Source organism: Lycium ferocissimum, chromosome 2 (genome assembly GCF_029784015.1).
Source record: "Lycium ferocissimum isolate CSIRO_LF1 chromosome 2, AGI_CSIRO_Lferr_CH_V1, whole genome shotgun sequence".
Lineage (NCBI taxonomy): Eukaryota > Viridiplantae > Streptophyta > Magnoliopsida > Solanales > Solanaceae > Lycium > Lycium ferocissimum.
Genome location: NC_081343.1, coordinates 47,167,335 through 47,186,579, shown reverse-complemented (window position 1 = coordinate 47,186,579; position 19,245 = coordinate 47,167,335). Strand labels below are relative to the sequence as shown.

The 19,245-nt window shown below is 34.9% G+C and overlaps 2 protein-coding genes across 3 annotated transcripts; one reads left to right on the top strand and one right to left on the bottom strand.

Annotated features, from left to right (window-relative positions):
* Positions 1 to 19: 19 nt before the first annotated feature.
* On the bottom strand, positions 20 to 686 carry LOC132047660 (uncharacterized). The gene is made up of 2 exons (XM_059438672.1): positions 601 to 686; positions 20 to 515 (listed from the first exon to the last, which is right to left on the bottom strand). Exons 1-2 carry the CDS (start codon positions 684 to 686, stop codon positions 20 to 22), a joined length of 582 nt encoding a protein of 193 aa, XP_059294655.1.
* A 14,384-nt stretch (positions 687 to 15,070) lies between these two features.
* Positions 15,071 to 18,909, top strand: LOC132040852 (probable LRR receptor-like serine/threonine-protein kinase At3g47570). 2 transcript variants are annotated; one of them, XM_059431546.1, is made up of 3 exons: positions 15,071 to 16,001; positions 16,318 to 18,300; positions 18,444 to 18,909. In XM_059431546.1, exons 1-3 carry the CDS (start codon positions 15,308 to 15,310, stop codon positions 18,782 to 18,784), a joined length of 3,018 nt encoding a protein of 1,005 aa, XP_059287529.1. In that variant the 5' UTR covers positions 15,071 to 15,307; the 3' UTR covers positions 18,785 to 18,909. The 2 variants fall into 2 exon arrangements, with proteins under 2 accessions (XP_059287529.1, XP_059287520.1); XM_059431537.1 differs by having other exon boundaries at positions 15,072 to 16,220.
* The last annotated feature ends 336 nt before the right edge of the window (positions 18,910 to 19,245 follow it).

The following is a 19,245-nucleotide window of genomic DNA, read 5'->3' as shown; positions in this document are numbered from 1 at the left end:
TGCAAATTAAACATATTTCTCAATATGCCGCATTTATGTTTGATATAACACATATGCCCATACGATCCTTAATAACGTGTTGCCTCAAGTAGTTCAATAAAAGACCCCACTCATTGGCTGCAATTACAAAAGCTAGAGAGAATATAACTCCATTTGCATCCATTTCAACTGCAATTAGCAGCTTTATGTCGTATACCCCATACACATGTGTTCCATCTATTGATATTATTGGCCGACAATGATCAAAACCATCAATGCATGGTTTGAATGCCCAAAACACAAACTCAAAAATATTCACGGCACACCAAAGCCGATTCGAGCTTTCATTCAACAATAGCCAGTGATTGAAGTGTTGTGAAGTAGCCGTCATGTATCTCGATAACTTCCTGAAAGAGCCCTCCCAATTGCCATAGACTATCGCATGTGCACGCCTACGCCCAAGATATGCCTTCCGCCTACTAACGATTTTGCGATATACTTTTGGGACGGCTGTAATATAATCTTTAATAGGGTGCCTGAATAAGTTCAAATATCAGCATATAGCAAGGAGGAACATCATATTAATATCAAAATCAAAATAAACTTAGGCAAATGGGATACCTTGGGCTTTTTGCAATGTCGCCATCTAACACAGTAGCAATCATATTGGTATCTAAATTGCAATGATCATCTGGGAGGTCACCCATATCACAAGTGTGCCTTATGTATAACTTTGAAATAGTCCGCATCTTTTCAACAGTCTCCTTACCACAGAGCATCCATTGGCAACCTTGATTTTTTCGCTTGCAGACCAATCACTAAAGTTTTCGAATGGAATCGTCAACTTTGAACTCCCTCATCCCCTGGATGCAATAAATCTTAACAGAACTTTGCAACGATTTTTTGAGTTGAAAATCATGCCTTTTCCAATATGAACCATCTGTTTTACAAGATCCATTAGCTCTTTCCACAAACTTCGCCGAATATGATCATCAACCCTAGTAAAGACAAAGGCATCGGGGCGATCTTAAAGATGATCAAGATGGGGGTTCTCATCAAAATGCCACCGAATCTGGGGTCGACTCTTGCTGTTGAAATTGGCTTTGCGGCATAGGCGCTTGCTGGTCAAACGAGTACTATGAATTCAGTTCTTCTTGGTGTGCCAGACTATTCATCATATCTTGCAACAGTTCTACTTGATATTAAGGATTAGTAGCAACCTCAACCTCATCCTCACTTTCTTCATCTTCACTTTCTCCGCATTAAGTATTTCCTCCCTATCACTCGATGATGTCAATATACAATTCGGATAATCCGGACCATTCAGAGCAGGTATTTGCCTATAATTTGGTGCAACGACCGCATTCTTCCTACATAAGAAACTAGAGTATTTTAACTACTAGACATCAAATAATACTATTGAAGTTAAAAGTAGACGTACCTCGCAGTAATCACCGCACCGAAACTTCAAGAAGGACCATCGTTTTCGAGAGTGTATAACCCCTAAAAAATATAATCAATATCATAAGTAGCATTCAAGTAATAAACATATTCTACTACATATGATAATAATAATGATAATAATGAATATTTACCACTGCCCATCAAATTGCTGACTTAAACTTTCTAGAGGCATTTGACTCCTCAAAATGCCTTCATAAGTGCTCATGTCAAGGTAATTGTGTTCATGGGTAGGTTCTGCTTTAATAACTTCAGCCTGAATTCTAGATGGCTTTGTGCGACGAGGTCTATTTCGGGTTTCCCCAGGAGCTATAGCCATGACTTCAAGTCGATTAATGGGGACCTTCTGTGCATACATTTCAAGGACGTTTAAAGTTATGCATTCCCTATAATTGTAAGGCGCCTTCAAATAATCCGTCAAAAAATCATCGTCTTGAATGTACCACTGTCCATAACTAACTACACTTTGCGGCGTAAATGATATTGGATATCTTCCAATTATATTTAAATCAAAATAACCCATACTGACTTGTAGTCTATTATACAAGACTTGGAGAAGTTTTGAAAATTTTAAGTTCAGTGGAAACATAACATGGCATTTTGGGAGAGAGTCATAAAGCAAATTATTTTCCTCGAATATAATTTCTCCGTCCCAGAATAAAGAAACTCTATTTTTTGGAACATCTTCCATTTTTTGACTAATTTAGGCGTACAAAATGTACAAGTTGGATGAAACTTAGAATTTGTGTAAAATACAGAAATTGGATGAAACTTAGAAATTGTGTTTTCCTTTCATACAAAATCGTATTAATAAGGTTTGAACGCGTTTAAATATTCAATCAACGTACGCATGCAATTATGTGTCTTGGCAGTTGTTACGTTAAGTCAAATTAAGAACGGGTGTTGCATAACGCTTGAATTTACTACGTTACGTTAGTATAGTCCAGTTTGCACAGATATAGTGCATTAATTTACTGCGTTATATCAGAATAACGCAGTAAATTACTACGCTATATTTGTACGCTGTGTTGTCATACAGAAAAACGTCATAATTCGAATCCAAAATTTGCGTTTCATGCTAGCAAGTGTTATATAACGTAATTGACGAATAACTGCCAACCACACAAAATTGAGTTACTATGTTATTTTTTTAACCAATTTGGAAATATTAGTCGTATTACAATGTTTTCTTCGGGAGACATATTCGACGCAATGAGTAGGACATGGGAATTGGGTAAAGATTTTGAATACTCGAATAACCCTAACGAGAGATACAACCAACGTTATAACCATATGATGACAAATGAGTGGAATTTGGCGTGTTAGGGAGGCTGCAGCACTGGAACAAAACTTGAGGTCACTAGGCTTAAACGCCCAAAAAGACATGCTATGTCAATGCCTCGTGGCACTCCACAAGAGTTGAATTTTGCTCTTAACCGTTTTCGCGAAGAGAACAATCGGATGAAAATACGTCGCCTCAAAGTAGAATATGGTCAACATAGTTACGTCAGATTCAGATCCAAGTGGGATTTGGACTGTGAGATGTCCGATGACGATGATTCCCTATGATATTATTAATAGTTGTACTGTATTAAATAAAGTTGGTGGGGTCATAGTCATGATCCCACAACCTATTGAGTTTGATACCTATATAAAGAGCCTTTTGCTACTTAGTATCTACTTAAAATTCAATGTCGAATAGTAGAAATATAGATTGGTCGGTATTTTTTCCACAAGATTCGAATAGCAGTGGTGATGACAACTCAAATCAAAGCAACTATTCCGATAATTCCTCAACCGATAACAGAGAATTCGTGCTAGATGATTTCAATCCCCACCTTTTAATAGAGCGTAATGATGATTTTCGCGAGCCGAAATATTCAGATCCACGTGAATATTATTGTGGTTTGCATCGCGAATGGGCATATCGGTATGCCGAATCACAACGTCTTGTCCGTGACTTGAAAAATCTCAATGTTCAAATCCCAACAAGTTACTCAATAACCATCCCTCGAGTAGGTCCCAAAACTTGCGAGGCTGCCGTACAAAAGATTAGAAAAGAAAACAACATAATGCTAGTAAGACGTTGTAGATTTTACATGCTAAAGTTGGCCGAAGAATAAGCATCATCAACAAGTAGAGAATTAACATCTATAGAAAAAAGATGTCTTAAGAGACCCAAAATATTGTTCTGAGGACGATATTGAGGACTTCTATTCTCGTGATGATTAAGAATTGTGATTTTAGGTTTATGTTTAATTTATGATGATGTTGTTAATTTGAAGAATATTAGTATGTTTAGTTTTCCATCGTTGTATGGGCATGAATTGATGAATGTATTTTAAGTTTTTTTTTCTTTCTTTGATGATTGTATTTTTACTACTTTCGGTTTGTTATTAATGAACAAGTTTAAGTATTTTCATATTGTTATACCTTATGACACTAAGTCTTCAAACAAAAATGGAGTTTGAGCACTTTTCAACCAATAAGAGCCCGTTTGATTGGATTCTTATAAGTTTCGTCGAAAACAACTTATAAGTCAGTAGCTTTTTAGCTTTTGAGTTGTTTGGTGTACAATTAAAGTCATTTTGTGCTTAAAATAAGCTCAACAAAATAATTGGGCCCGTTTGGCTTAACTTATCTAAAGCAGCTTATAAGCTGCTTTAGATAAGCAGCTTCGGAGTCCCAAAGCATGATTAATCTATGGCTAAAGTACGTAAAAAAGTGTAAAGAAAGAGGAGTACTAAAAAAATAAAAAAATAAAATTTAATGCAGTAATGCAGTAAATCACTGCATTAAAGGACTTAACCCCGCCGATACGGTTAAGTCCTTTAACCCAGCAAATTACTGCGTTAAAGGTAGTATGGTGAACTTTTTTTTATTGGGATATTTTGATTCAAATGATCTTTTTGAGGGTTATTTTGGTTCCAGTCTCCTCTAAATCCTAGCCATGTTACACGCCCAAACAAAAAAAATAAATAAAGGGATATACAAAGATATACCAACTGTAATTAATACATCTTCTTTATGCCATCTCAGCTAGAGATCCCTGTTGACTTCACCACTGTGCAATTGAATTAGCTGGCCATTCTAATACCAGTGATTCTAGTTTGAGACACTGAGAACTCATTTTTATTGGAACTCCAAGTTAATTTCATAACCATCCGTTTTAACTTGGAAGCTCTGACTAGACTGATTTTCACATTTTAGAAGTGACTTGTTCGGTGACACATTTTGCAATATTTATTTTCTCCTCTAAAACCATACAATTTTCATTTTAAGATAAAGAACAGAGGATTGAATTCTGATCTCCATTGCACTATGATCAATTATTATTGCCAGAAAAGTTACTAGCAACTCTTGTCAAAAGATCAGCTCCATTCCATCTTAATTGTGTGTCGTCATAAGATGCATAAAACTCTTTCAAACACTCCATTACAAAAGGACTGCAAAAGACATATACCTTAGTAGGCATCTAACATTTTTAGAATAAGAAAGATAAGACACTACTAAAAAAAGGAGAAAAATGTTAGGGTTTTGCCTTGATTTTCTTATCATATTTGAGTTTTACTTTTCCTTAAAATTAAAGTCAAAGTATAACCATAATCGCTTAAAAGTCAAAGTATAACCATAATCATTTTACTTTTTCTCCGAAGGAAAATATAATTCTCTTTCATATTTTAGTCATTCTTTTTCGAGGAAAAGGTTTTGAACATCTATAAATTGAAGAATCCTTCTCATATAACATCCACAACGTGGCTAAAAAGAATCTTGTTTAGGGAAGATTATTCTCTCAATAGAATTTTTATGCTTTTATATTAGTTTTCTCATATGTAGGCCAATTGGCCAAACCATATTAGATTAATATGTTTCTTTTAATATAGTTTTCTTTGTCGTCTGATTTATCGTCATTCAAAGTTGCAAATTATTAGCTTCCGCATAACGCCCTGATTATTTCGATCTCAACAAAAAATGCATTAAGCAGGAATTGATCCTTGTTCCTCTTGGTAAATAAATAAATTTTTAACCTAGTGCACCATTAAGCCTTTTTATAGCATGGTGTCATCAGGTAATATTAGATCAATTTTAAAAAATATATACATAAAATATCTAATTTTATGAAAGACTATGGATTCATGTGCCCCAAAATTTACACATAGAATCGTCACTGCATACACCCCTTGGAGAGACGTGGATTTGCCACGATAGTGCTCAGCCCAAAATTAAGAAATAGATTCAACTATAGCAAAAATCAATAGCAACATGTGAGGAAAAGTAAACTTACAGGAAGCCGGAAGTACAAAGATCACAACCTCTTTACCCTGAAAAAAAAAAAAAAAAACACAACAGTCAGCTACTTTTTATAGAGTAATATAATTTATTGATGAATGCATCCAGAGTATGGTGAACAATTGCTTTTGCTGCCTTTAGTTTATTCGACTTCTGCAAGGTTCCTTGCGTTCATTTCATCGGAATTTTAAGCATCACTTAGGTTTGAGTTAATTAATACATTATACAACGTATCTCTACTTTCTTGTATTTAATTCAAAGAAGTCATTTAATGTTTTGGATTCTTTTCTACTTGGAAGTAACACACATGCATACACAGAATTTATGAAGGAATTAATTTGAGTATAGGAACAGTGTTTGATTGAGGGTAAAATGGTCAACCAAATTTTAAATGAACATTTTCGTAAATCAATTTTAGAGTTAGAACCTTCCCACTTTTATTATAGTACTAGTCTTTGAGCTCGCGCTTTGGGCGTGTACCCCGTATCAATGAGTAAATCTTTTTTAACTATCACATAGATTTGATATATTAAGCAAGTCCTCTTTTGAATAATTACCTGCTCCTTCGACTAGAATTTCTGGTTCACAAAATAAAAAAGGAAAAAGAAAGGATAAATCCAAAACATCAAAATGACCAAGAGAGCTCTTCAAATATTGCTGAAGGGCTTAAAAAATGCATGAAACTCCATGTTTTTTTGTATTTTGGTCTAAAAGATGTCACATCTTTGTATTTCTGCTTTTTCAAAAATAGTTTCTCCTGCTTTTTCAAAAATAGTTTCTCCTACTTTTTCCGCATCTCATCACTCCCCTATAAATTATCACAAAAAACAGAGAAAGAATACCTTAAGGTAGGAATAGTTAATGGCAAAAAATAAAGAACTCTAACTACTTCATCCCACAAATGAAATTACTGCATATGATAAGGAAAAACAAAGAATAAAAAATAAAAAAAAAATTACATGCCACTTAAACAATAAAGAGCGCAGAAATCCAGTTGAATCGATTCGCTCGAACCAATCAAAGTTCTATACATGAACTAATTCACCTATTTGTTGCTTGATGTGTTCTAGAAAAAATTGCTTCACCGTCCTTTAGACATGAATCATGGCTGGAATTGGAGTAATAGAGGATGCTTTCTTCTCGTTTTGGACATTTTCTACTGCCAGATTCGTGGACCGTAATCCAAAAGTTCAAGCTCCCCTTTTTGCTCTTTTGGTGACTTGAACTCACAACCTTCAGATTGACGCTTATCATCTGAGCAAGCCCCTCTTGTCACACATACATTCCATTCCGGATCAAAAAAAGAATCCACTATCACGCCCCGAACCATAGCCTGAGCATAACACGGCACTCGATGCTTGACTGCATGTGACCGAGCAAACCACATGGCTTGCTGACTCAACATGTGCATGAACTGATGCGGAAGAAACTACGAACATGCATAATTTAAGTAAAGTTGTAACGCCCCGTAAATCTGAGTTAGGTGTGAATGTGTAAAAACTAGTATTGAGATGATATTTTAGCTATATGAATCCATTAGAGATGAATTCGGGTGATAAACTGTCATTTTGAAGTCAAACCACAAAGTGGAGTTCTTACATTTTTTTGCACGGAGTGCCCTTCTTTTGGGCTGGTCTTTATATTTTGCCCCTCATTTATGTCTTCTTTAATTTTTGCCCTTGCCGCCTGTTTAATGAAAGTTTTTTGACGAAATTACCCTTACCCCATTAAAACTCTTTCTATTTCGTCATTTGCTCTTTTCTTTTTTTTTTTTTTTTTTGCTTCTTTCCTCCTCTTTTGTGTCTATCTCATCTGTTCTAAAACTTAGGTACGAATTTGGATCTTTTGCTCGTTTCAATATTTGTTTTTATGTTAAATTGTTGTTTGTTGAATTGATATCTTTGTCTTCGTCATTTTTTATATTTAATTGATCCTTTTTTATTTAAAATTATAGTGTTTTGTTATAGTGTCTCTACGATTTTTTCAACTTTAGTTTCGTTCCCCATGTATATATTTTGATTTTTTGAATATCGTATTATGAATGTCGTAATATATTAAGCTGATTTTGATATGCGTTTTGGTTTTCTCTTTGTTGAATCTTTGAAGTTTTGCGTGAATGCCTTTTTTATGTTGTTCTTCGTCGTTTTTGTTTAATAATCGATTTTTTTGAAGAATGTTTTTGTCTGAGGCAACATATGCTTGGTTAGCAGAAGTTTATGATTTTTGAAAGCGAAGTTATGCCGGTTCCGCATAAAGTTATGCTTGTTCCGACATAACTTCATGAATTAAGTTAATTTATGTGTGTCTTGATTTTTTGGTATTGTCTTGTTAATAATTTTGATTTTTATGCAATCTTATGTGTTATTGGTGTTGTTTTGTTAATAATATTTTGTTTTAGTTATGAAAAATGAAAGTTTGCCTCTCACGGCATACTTTGTAATTTTGTAAAGCGAACTTCTACCCTAAGTGAGACTTGTCTAATTCTTAACACTTGTGTATTTTTTTATTTTGCTTATGAAAATGAAAGTTGCCTCTAACAGCATACTTTGTTCTTTTGTAAAGTGAACTTCTGCCTCCTCCGGCATACTTTTTTAGTTCTAAACACTTGCGTAAATTTTTGTTTTGCTCATAAAAATGAAAGTTTGCCTCACAAAAGATACTTTGTTCTTTTGTAAAGTGAACTTTTGCCTCCTCCGCATACTTTTCTAGTTCTTAACACTTGCGTAAATTTTTATTTTGCTCATAAAAATGAAAGTTTGCCTCTAACAAGATACTTTGTTCTTTTCTAATGTAAACACGCCTCCTCCGCATACTTGTCTAATTCTTAACACTTGTGTATTTTTTTTATTTTACTTATGAAAATGAAAGTTACCTCTAACAGCATAATACTTTGTTCTTTTGTAAAGTAAACTTCGCTCCTCCGGCATATTTTTCTAGTTCTTAACACTTGCGTAAATTTTTGTTTTGCTCATAAAAATGAAAGTTTGCCTCTAACAAAGATACTTTGTTCTTTTCTAATGTAAACTTACGCCCTCCTCACCGCATACTTGTCTAATTCTTAACACTTGTGTATTTTTTTTTATTTTACTTATGAAATGAAAGTTGCCTTTAATAGCATACTTTGTTCTTTTGTAAAGTAAACTTCGACTCCTAAGCATACTTTTCTAGTTCTTAACACTTGCGTAAATTTTTATTTTGCTCATAAAGATGAAAGTTTGCCTCTGTGACAAGATACTTTGTTCTTTTCTAATGTAAACTTCGCCTCTCCTCGGCATACTTGTCTAATTCTTAACACTTGTGTATTTTTTTTTTATTTTACTTATGAAAATGAAAGTTGCCTCTAACAGCATACTTTGTTCTTTTGTAAAGTAAACTTCTGCTTCCTCCGGCATATTTTTCTAGTTCTTAACACTTGCGTAAATTTTTGTTTTGCTCATAAAAATGAAAGTTTGCCTCTAACAGCATACTTTGTTCTTTTCTAATGTAAACTTCTGCCTCCTCCGGCATACTTGTCTAATTCTTAACACTTGTGTATTTTTTTTTATTTTACTTATGAAAATGAAAGTTGCCTTTAATAGCATACTTTGTTCTTTTGTAAAGTAAACTTCTGCCTCCTCCGCATACTTTTCTAGTTCTTAACACTTGCGTAAATTTTTGTTTTGCTCATAAAAATGAAAGTTTGCCTCTAAAAGATACTTTGTTCTTTTCTAATGTAAACTTCGCCTCCTCCGGCATACTTGTCTAATTCTTAACACTTGTGTATTTTTTTTTTATTTTACTTATGAAAATGAAAGTTGCCTCTAACAGCATACTTTGTTTTTTTGTAAAGTAAACTTTTGCCTCCTTCGGCATACTTGTCGAACTTTCTTCGATTATTTTTTGTCCGAAGTTACTATAATTTCAAGTTTAAGTCATTGAGCATTGTGTATTAATCAAAAGGAAACTATAAACTAATTGAAATCGAATCAAAGCAATAAATTTGATCAATTCTATGTTGTTGAGTAAAATTATGATTCGCGATGTGAATCTCACTGCATATCAGTTGTTTAGTTCATAGAAGATGATTTGTTGTTATTTTCAAATATTAACAAATCTAAACTTAATAAAGCATCAAATTAAGTTGAATTACATTCAATTGAAACGCTATATATTATGTATTTTATCTTTTTCGATGTTGTAGCGGCAAAGAAAATCAATGGAGATTTCTCCGGTGAAATGTTGAAACGATGGAACGATTGAAAGGTTTGTTGTTGAAATGATGGATAGGTTTAATTGGATGTTTGGGGTTCGTTCTGAGACTTCGATTTTTATATGTTATGGTAGGGGTAGTAAAGTCTTTTTTTATTATCTTTTAGCTTAAAAGGGCAAATATTAAAGACCACGCATTACGGGGGCAAAAATTAAAGACCAGCGCATTTGAAGGGCATTCGCGCCAATTGCCCGAGTTCTTAAGGGCTTCTAAACTCGTCTAAATCTGAGACAGTCTGAACTTATATCCAATTTTAGGGTACGTTCATTGGTAATTTGAGAAAACTCAAAACATAAAAGTTGTAGGTCTTTGAAATACCTTTCCAACGATATATCACAGAGGAAAAACAGAGCTCTGTACAATAAGTTATGTCCATTTTACTTAACACTACGCAGAAACTAACACGGGTCGCGCGATAGCCACGCTTTGCATGCGTCAGGGCGCGTATGATGGCTCCGCGTCGCGCCCCGAGCATACAAAAACACCCTTTCTCAACCTCAGGTCTACAGGGGGTCCCGCGATGGCCACGTGTCGCGGGGCCATCGTGAAAACATCGGATTTTGGGTCAAAAGTCTCTTTTCGCGTTTCGTTCTTATATTTAAGCTTGGGGTTAGTTCCTAAACATCTCTAATCACGAAAAATCAATCCTAAGGCCTCCCCAAACCACTAAAGTGAGTTCCTACCTCTAAAGTGAGTTCCTACTCCATCTACGTTGATTCTACACCAAATTCACCTCTTCTTGATACTAGTTCATCTCTCCAAACCCTAGATTCTTAAAAACTCAAGAATAAGGAGATAAGGGCATGTGGAGTTCATGTAAGAGGTAAGACTTTTGATTTTCCGAGTTTAGTAATAAGGTTTGGATTGGTATAGAGCATACTACAAGATTAGAATTCACTAATGATTCACATGCGGATTCAAGAACAAGTTTTAAGGCTAGAAAAAATTCTATTTTTTTGGAAAGAAGGGTAGAAATCCCTAGAATTGGTTAAAGTTCTAAACTTTGTTATTAATAACCATTATAGTGTGATTGTTGAACTTGGAAGGAATCCGATTTCTAGCCTATAGCAGGATTAGAGCTATGTCTCTTTTAAAAATCCTTTTTGACTATGTAGGTGATTTGTATGTCTCTTTTTTAACATGCTCTTTCGAACTGTTTTTGTGAACTCTTTGGTTGTGGTTTATGTGCGTGAGGGACAAGCCCAATTAAATCTTGTTTGTACTATATCATATATATGTATTCATGATTGTTTTCCTTTCTAAAGGATGATTGAAAATTGAGATATAAAGCTATGGTATTTGAACTTGAATTACCCCATAAGGGATGTTTAAACTTGATGATTGAAAAGCTTGACTATCACATATGAATGCTCTAAATGAATTGTGTTGAATTTGAAACTTATGTAAAGAAGTGAACCCGGTTTTCTAATCTGAAATGATTCGATGTGCCCCTATAATAGGATGATGAACATAATCCTTAATGAATAATGGGACTATCATGATATGACTTGTGATTCGGCTTCCATGCCATGATTTAAAGAATGCGTAGAGGGGTATATTTGGGTGGGGTCAACTTATTTTTTAGGTGGGGGCGGGTTATAATATGGGGCATGAGTATTTTTAATTGAATAGGTAATTTTGGTTGAATTGGGATTTCCATTCAACTGAGGGTATAAGTGAACATTTTGATTAACAGAGGGGTATATTTGATCATTTTGATCAACGGAGCGCAAAGTTAGCCAATAAACTATATTAGAAAAATTATACTTGACTATTTTCCCTTAAATAAATGAATAAAGATAAACCTACACAGATGACTTCACGGAAAAAAGGGAAAACAGTATGATTATCATTGTTGCAGAAGCTGCGGAGAAGAATGATTTTATAAGAAATTAAAAGATTAAAGTGAAGTGATTTGAGGGTAGATTATTTAATTGTGCACTTTATAGATTGATAAAGAATATGAAAAGTTTAAACTGTTGGAAGCTAAAAGGAAGAAAATAAATACGGGACAAAAAACATTGAACTTGGAAATTAAACTTCACAGTATCTGTACGGGTCATTAGGTAGATGAAAGGTCTTTTCAATTAAGTTTAGTCAGAATTCCTCATTTAATAGGAAATTAATTTTTTTTGTAAAAAGATAAAATTAAAAAAATCAAAGGAGAAGGAGAGAAAAAACATAGGGTTACTGAGAATAAAGAAAACAAATTGAATGGAAGAGAGAAAAATGTAAGGGATGAGTTTATTTAGGATAAAGCTAAGAAGTTACGTTGTAACCGATTTGAACTCAAAATATAATTAAAATTTATTTTTAAGTAAAAAAATTTAGTTTAAAAGATTTGCAATTTTATTTGTCTCTCATATTCTATATAGATAGATCGAAGATAGATTTGGAAAATGGGACTTGCTTCATCATGTAATCTATATATAATATAAAAAAGTTTCCAGATAGACAGGTGATGTACGCTCACTATTCATAGCGCCACCATTCCTATTTATCTTTTATCTCATTTTTTTGAATTACATAATTTATTAATTAAATGGCTTAAAAAAAGCCTCACATGATATATGTTGAACTAAAGCCCACGTATCTGTTTATCAATAATGTCATTTAATCATATCAGTTACATGTGTTCTTTTGTTTTCCAGATTTAAATAATATCATTTAATCACTAACCTTTTTGGTTTTGGTAAGTAAATATCCGAAAAAATAAGAACTAAGCATTTTGCTAATTCCAGCATCTTCAGCAACTTCCTTCTTCTTGGTGCAAATTTCAAGAAGAATTGAAGCTTTGCGGCATATAAGGCATGGGAAATGGGAATGGGATTGCTTGGAAGGATGAGAAGATGCCTACTCATTCAAGTAGTTTCAAGGATATCTATTTGTTTTATGAGTTGATGGATCGACGTTGCCTTTATCCAATGACCATTGCAAGTATTTTCTTTTTCAGGTATTGGCTAGCTGTGAACTCATTTCTATTTGTTGGCTTCTTCTTTTCGTCTTCTTTTCCCCTCATCACAGGTAAAATTCTTCATTTCTTCTTCAATATTTTTTAGTAACAATGGTGTGATGTGTTTTTGTTAGTAGTAATTCGACAATATTATAACACTTTTAGTATGACGTGTTCAATTTGTTATGGCTGTTATTATAAATCCGAGAAATTTTATAAAGAGGCAAACTGTTTTCTTATTTATGTTTCAAATTTATTGGAGACAATTTGATGTCTATTTTGCAGGGACATCGACGAATCAAATATTGAATCATGATGAGTATTTATCTCAAACACGTCATGTAAATATTATTATTTGTATTTTGTGTGATATAATACACTTTTTTCCTTTTCCTCAAATGCTTGAACACTTCCATAATAAAGGAATGATGTGTGTGTGTGTGTATATATGTGTGTGTGTGTATATACTGTTTTTATTTGTAATTATAAGTTCAAAAATTTTGAAATTCATCGGTGAGAACTTATTTCTTGCTAAGTGCAGAGAGTAATAGTGACAATAATGTTTTTTCCAATAAGTCATCCTTTTGATCCTTTTTTCTCTCCTTTCAATTCACTTCTTTAAAATAATGGAGTAACTAATTCTCAATCGCGTCTTACAAACATTGTGCGCCCTCCCTCCCCCCTCCCCCTGCCCCCCCTTCCTTTTTTGGTAATCTCTAACTGTTTTAAGGCTCCTATAATTTTATTATGTTATTAACATCATACAGATTTATTTCTACTTCAGCTGCATAATTGGTGATCAGAGTAACTAATTGAGATACAGAAGTAGTGATTTGCAATATAAATATATCAAGACTTTTTTGTAAAAAAATTATATAAATTAATTACGTATGAATTGTCAAACATTATTATCCTTTTTTGTCAAGCCATTGTTTTCTTATTTGAATGGAAATATCATAGCGATTGGCGTGTCTTCTTTTTCCGTGATGTCATTTAATTAATTTTGGGTGTTATTGTTCTTATGAATAACTTTTTTATTCTCTTATACTTTTCGTTTTCAAAGGCTCTTGGTACTCTGTATGTCTTGGAATAGTTTTAAATTAATAAAAAAATTCACGAGATACGAAATATATGTATTGTTTAGTTGCCTCATATATTGTCTTTAATTTGGTAATTAAGCATCTTATATTATAAGAAGTTTTAGATAAATGAGAAATTTCATTACATGACTTTCTTGACTAATGTTGTATTAGACCGCGCAAAGCGCGGATAAATTCACTAGTCAACATATAAATGCAACACCACGCTACTGACCAGAATGAATAGGATTTTCAGGCTGACGTGTCCGGCAAAAGAGACATTTTGCATATTATGTAGTTTTTGTTTCACTGCACAATAATATTAAATTTTGGTTAGTATTACTAGAATTTAAAACAAAAAAAATGTGCGGTGGGGTGGGGCTGGTTAAGGCGCAACCCACGACGGCCTGCCCAGCCTCACTTGCCATCCCTACTTCGAACCTCTCATTAGTAACAATAGGGTCGCCAATGCCATGTTCCAGTTTTGCAGTCCACACTTGCCTTCAATAGTGCCCTGGTGCTTTCAAATAGCGTGTCCAGAATTTCGACATTTTCTTCCTTTGTCTTCATGTCTTCATAATATTCAACTTATAATTAAATGCAACGTCGCCACAACTGACCAGAAAAAATAGGACCAGGTTGACATTTTTGGCACATCTTATAAAGGCTAAAGAGACTTGTTGCCTGTGGGGTCGCTAATGTCATTTTCCAGTTTTGCTGTCTTGGCTTACAGATACGGCTCTAATGATTCTGGATGTATAAATGATGATAAAGAGTGCTGTTGACTAAAAAATTTCCTAACAGCCTTGGGGCTTAGCTTGTACATACTCTGTACAATACTTACAGACCAATCAACTCGTACAGGTCATTGGTTTTGTACTCTAGAGCTATCATCTTTTTCCTCTCTTTTTTCCACAAATAATAAGGGAAAATTGAGAATAAGTTAGGACTGTAATTAGTCTTCTACACGTTATATTGACTCCTGGGTTATTGCATACTAAAAGATAAAGGGTCACAAAATCTATGCTGCAGTTTCCCAATTCACAAGAGAAATAAAGAGAGACACACATTTGGTCAGGACCACTCAAAACATGTCATTGTCTGTGACTAGCTTACACACTTACAACTTGTAGCACTGAAATTTGACCTCTTAACCATAAAATAAAAGTCCAAAGACTCACGATAGTATATAGATATCCAATGAACTTGATATCATCAAATAGACCATCTAAGATCATTGCTTTGCCTCAACCATTCTTGTTTTAGGAAAAAAGAGAAGCCTGCCCTATTATAGTTATGGGTACACGTTACAATCTTCTCTTTGCTTTTGTAGCTTTGATTCTACTTCATGACCATATTTCACGGGCTATTGTTCCCAATATTAGCACTGATGAAGCTGCTCTTCTTGCCTTGAAATCTCACATTTCTTCTGATCCTAACAATATCATAGCAAGAAACTGGACTTCTTCCAGCCCGGTTTGCAGCTGGATTGGAATCACTTGCAGCTCCCGCCACCATCGAGTCACAGCTTTAGACATTTCTAGCATGCAACTTCATGGTACCATTCCTCCACACCTTGGAAACCTCTCATTTCTTGTTTCCCTCGACATCAGTGACAACACTTTCCGTGGAGATTTGCCAGAAGAGTTGGCTCATTTGCAAAGGTTGAAACTGATCAATGTCACAAGCAATAACTTCACTGGTGCCATTCCATCATTTTTAAGTTTGTTACCTAACCTTCGTTACATGTACCTTTCGAGCAACCAATTTTCGGGGGAAATTCCATCTTCCCTTTCCAATCTAACAAAGCTAGAGGAGTTGAGAATGTCTAGAAATTTTCTCAAAGGAGAGATCCCTCAAGAACTTGGTCATCTTCGTTACATGACTTATTTAGTCCTGGAAGAAAACTTGCTAGTTGGATCTATACCGACATCACTCTTTAATAGTACGTCAATGCAAAACATTGCTCTTACTAACAACAATCTTACTGGTAAGCTTCCAACAACTATATGTGACCATCTTCCAAACTTGGAAGAGCTTTACCTCTCAGACAACAACCTCAATGGCATTATTCCAATAAACTTAGAGAAATGCCAAAAGCTTCAAATCTTGTCATTGTCTGGCAATAAGTTCATTGGAATTGTACCGAGAGAGTTAGGCAACTTAACAACTCTAAGACGATTATCTCTCGGAGGACAATACTTGGAAGGTAGTGCGATATTTCACCACAAGAAATATGAAATTTGCAACCTTTTTTTAGATCTTCCACCAAATTTTTACTCATATATTTTCCCTTATATTGACAGGAGAGATACCAGCGGAGCTAGGTGATCTCAATAAACTACGGATACTAGGATTAGCTCGAAATAAGTTTACTGGTTCCATTCCTGCAGGCATTTTCAACATATCAACAATGCAGATCCTATCACTTATACATAACAGGCTTTCAGGTACTTTACCTTCAAATTTAGGTCGGGGAATGCCCAGCGTAGAAGAGCTTTATATTGGAGGGAATAATTTGACTGGTTTCATCTCTGCTACTATCTCAAATTCTTCGAAACTCAGAATGGTTGCTCTTTACAACAACAGTTTCACGGGTCCAATTCCTGAATCGTTTGGTAGGTTAGAAAACCTCGAGGTTCTGCACTTGGGGGGGAATAACTTTTGGAGCAATTCGGCATTGAGTTTCCTTACATCTTTGACAAACTGTAGGAAACTAAGACTACTATTTTTTTATAGGAATCCGTTGGATGGTGTTTTACCTGCATCTGTTGGGAATTTCTCTGACTCTCTAGAAATGTTTGAAGGACAAAGTTGTAAACTGAAGGGTGTCATTCCTGAAGAAGTTGGTAACCTTACTGGAGTGATAAAGATGATTCTGTTTAACAATAAATTGACTGGACATATTCCAAAAGCTGTCCAAGGCATGCTGAACCTTCAAGAACTTTACCTACAAAGCAACAAAATAGAAGGAACAATACCTACTGTTATCTGCAATTTAAAGCATCTTGGCGCATTAGACTTGTCAGGAAATCGATTTTCTGGTTCAGTGCCACCATGCATAGGGAATGTTACCAGTGTAAGGCAACTTTACCTAGATTCCAACAGGCTGAGTTCGAGATTACCTGCTAGCTTGGGGAGCCTTCAAGATCTCATAGAATTCAATGTATCATCCAATTTATTAATTGGGAAAATACCTTCTGATATTGGAAATTTAAAGGTTGCAACACTCATTGATCTGTCGAAAAATGATTTTTCTGGTGAGATACCTAAAACTCTAGGGGGTCTAGATAGATTGATTAAACTCTCTCTGGCACATAATAGATTGGATGGGCTTATTCCAGATCCATTTGGCAAAATGCTGGCATTGGAATTCTTGGATATGTGCAAGAACAATCTTAGTGGTGAAATACCAAAATCATTAGAAGCTCTTGTTTATCTCAAATACCTGAACATCTCATTCAATGAACTCAGTGGAGAAATTCCCACTGGTGGTCCTTTTGCAAACTTCACCAGCCAATCATTCATCTCCAATAATGCACTCTGTGGTGATTTTAAATTTCATGTACCACCATGCATCATAAATTCTTGCAAGAGGAAAAAGGCAATCCTGGTTTTGTACATCCCTTTGGGAGTAGGCCTGCTGTTTCTTACAGTATCCCTCGCATGTATATTTTTAAGATTGCGGAAGAAAAAGAAGAATGCAGGTCAAGCAGAGTTGTCTCTAGAAAATGGGCATGAAAGAATTTCCTATTATGAACTGAAACAAGCAACAGAGGATTTCAATGAAAGCAACTTGCTTGGTTACGGGGGTTTCAGCATGGTCTACAAGGGGATACTTAAGGATGGTACTCTTTTTGCAGCAAAGGTATTCAATGCACAACTGGAGGGCTCATTCAAAAGTTTTGATACGGAATGTGAAATGTTACGCAACCTACGCCATCGAAATCTTACTAAAGTCATCACTAGTTGCTCCAACATTGATTTCAAAGCCTTAGTATTGGAATACATGCCGAATGGGACACTTGAAAAATGGCTATACAGTCATAACTTTTTCTTAGACATGTTGCAGAGATTAGATATAATGATCGATGTTGCATCAGCAATGGACTATCTCCACAATGGATATTCAAGACCTGTGGTGCACTGTGACTTAAAACCAAGCAACGTCTTACTAGATCAAGACATGGTTGGCCATGTTAGTGATTTTGGCATTGCAAAATTGTTAGGAGCAGGGGAGGATTTTGTTCAAACAAAGACTATTGCGACCATCGGATATATTGCTCCAGGTATTAGAACTTCTTAAAGTTTCTTCATATCCTTATAATACACAAAACAATTCATTGCCCTTTATATAGATTGATACTCTCAGATTTAGCATACTCATCCATAGCTAGGATGCCTTTCTTATCATTTTCAACCATGATTGCAGAGTATGGACAAGATGGAGTAGTATCCACGAGCTGTGATGTTTATAGTTTTGGCATCCTGATGATGGAGACGTTTACAAGAAGGAGACCAAGTGATGAAATCTTTACCGGAGACTTTAGCATACGATGTTGGGTCAGTGATTCTTTTCCAAGTGGAATTCATAAGGTGGTCGATGCTAATTTGGTACAACTAGGGGATGAACCAACTGATGCAAAGATGCTGTGCCAGTTCTCTATTATGAAATTAGCTTTGAGCTGCACTTTAGCAGCACCTGATGCAAGAACTAGCATGGAAGAAACTCTTTCAACACTAAAAAAGATTAGAGTTCAATTTTGTCAGTAGTTAACACTAGGCTTGGTTCCTATTTTCTTCAAACAATATAGTTAAATCTGGTTTTGTATAAATTTGATACTTCTAGTATGTAAGTTCAATAAAATGATCAAGAAAGTAAAAAATTAGTAATAGAATATTGCAAAATAAAACAAGAACAGAAAAATGAAAGATCATAAATGTGGAAGGGCGGGTTTGAGCAGGGCAGGGTAAAATTTGAAAAAATGGGTAGGGGCGGATCAAAATCTTAACAGGTCTAAGGCTTGCCCTGCCCCGTCTGCTGCACCCCATTTACGTCCCTATGGTAGCGATGAAGGATGGTGGAGTAAAAAAAGAAGGGGAAAAGCCATGGCTACTTGGCAGTGACTGTTGGAACAAAGGGAGCAAGATCATCGGCTATTGGTTGCTACTTTACCAATGTCGGATGCGTTAATCTTTCAATTTTGCACCTGTACTTCAGTTCGTTGAAATAC

Bases quoted from the DNA above. Each gene is read 5' to 3' on its own strand.
- LOC132040852 (XM_059431537.1), top strand. From the start codon at position 15,308: ATGGGTACACGTTACAATCTTCTCTTTGCTTTTGTAGCTTTGATTCTA. The intron at 16,221-16,317 runs GTAGTGCGATAT...TTATATTGACAG, and splicing joins CGGAGGACAATACTTGGAAG to GAGAGATACCAGCGGAGCTA. The intron at 18,301-18,443 runs GTATTAGAACTT...CCATGATTGCAG, and splicing joins CATCGGATATATTGCTCCAG to AGTATGGACAAGATGGAGTA.
- LOC132047660 (XM_059438672.1), bottom strand. From the start codon at position 686: ATGGGTGACCTCCCAGATGATCATTGCAATTTAGATACCAATATGATT. The intron at 516-600 runs GTATCCCATTTG...GAACTTATTCAG, and splicing joins GACATTGCAAAAAGCCCAAG to GCACCCTATTAAAGATTATA.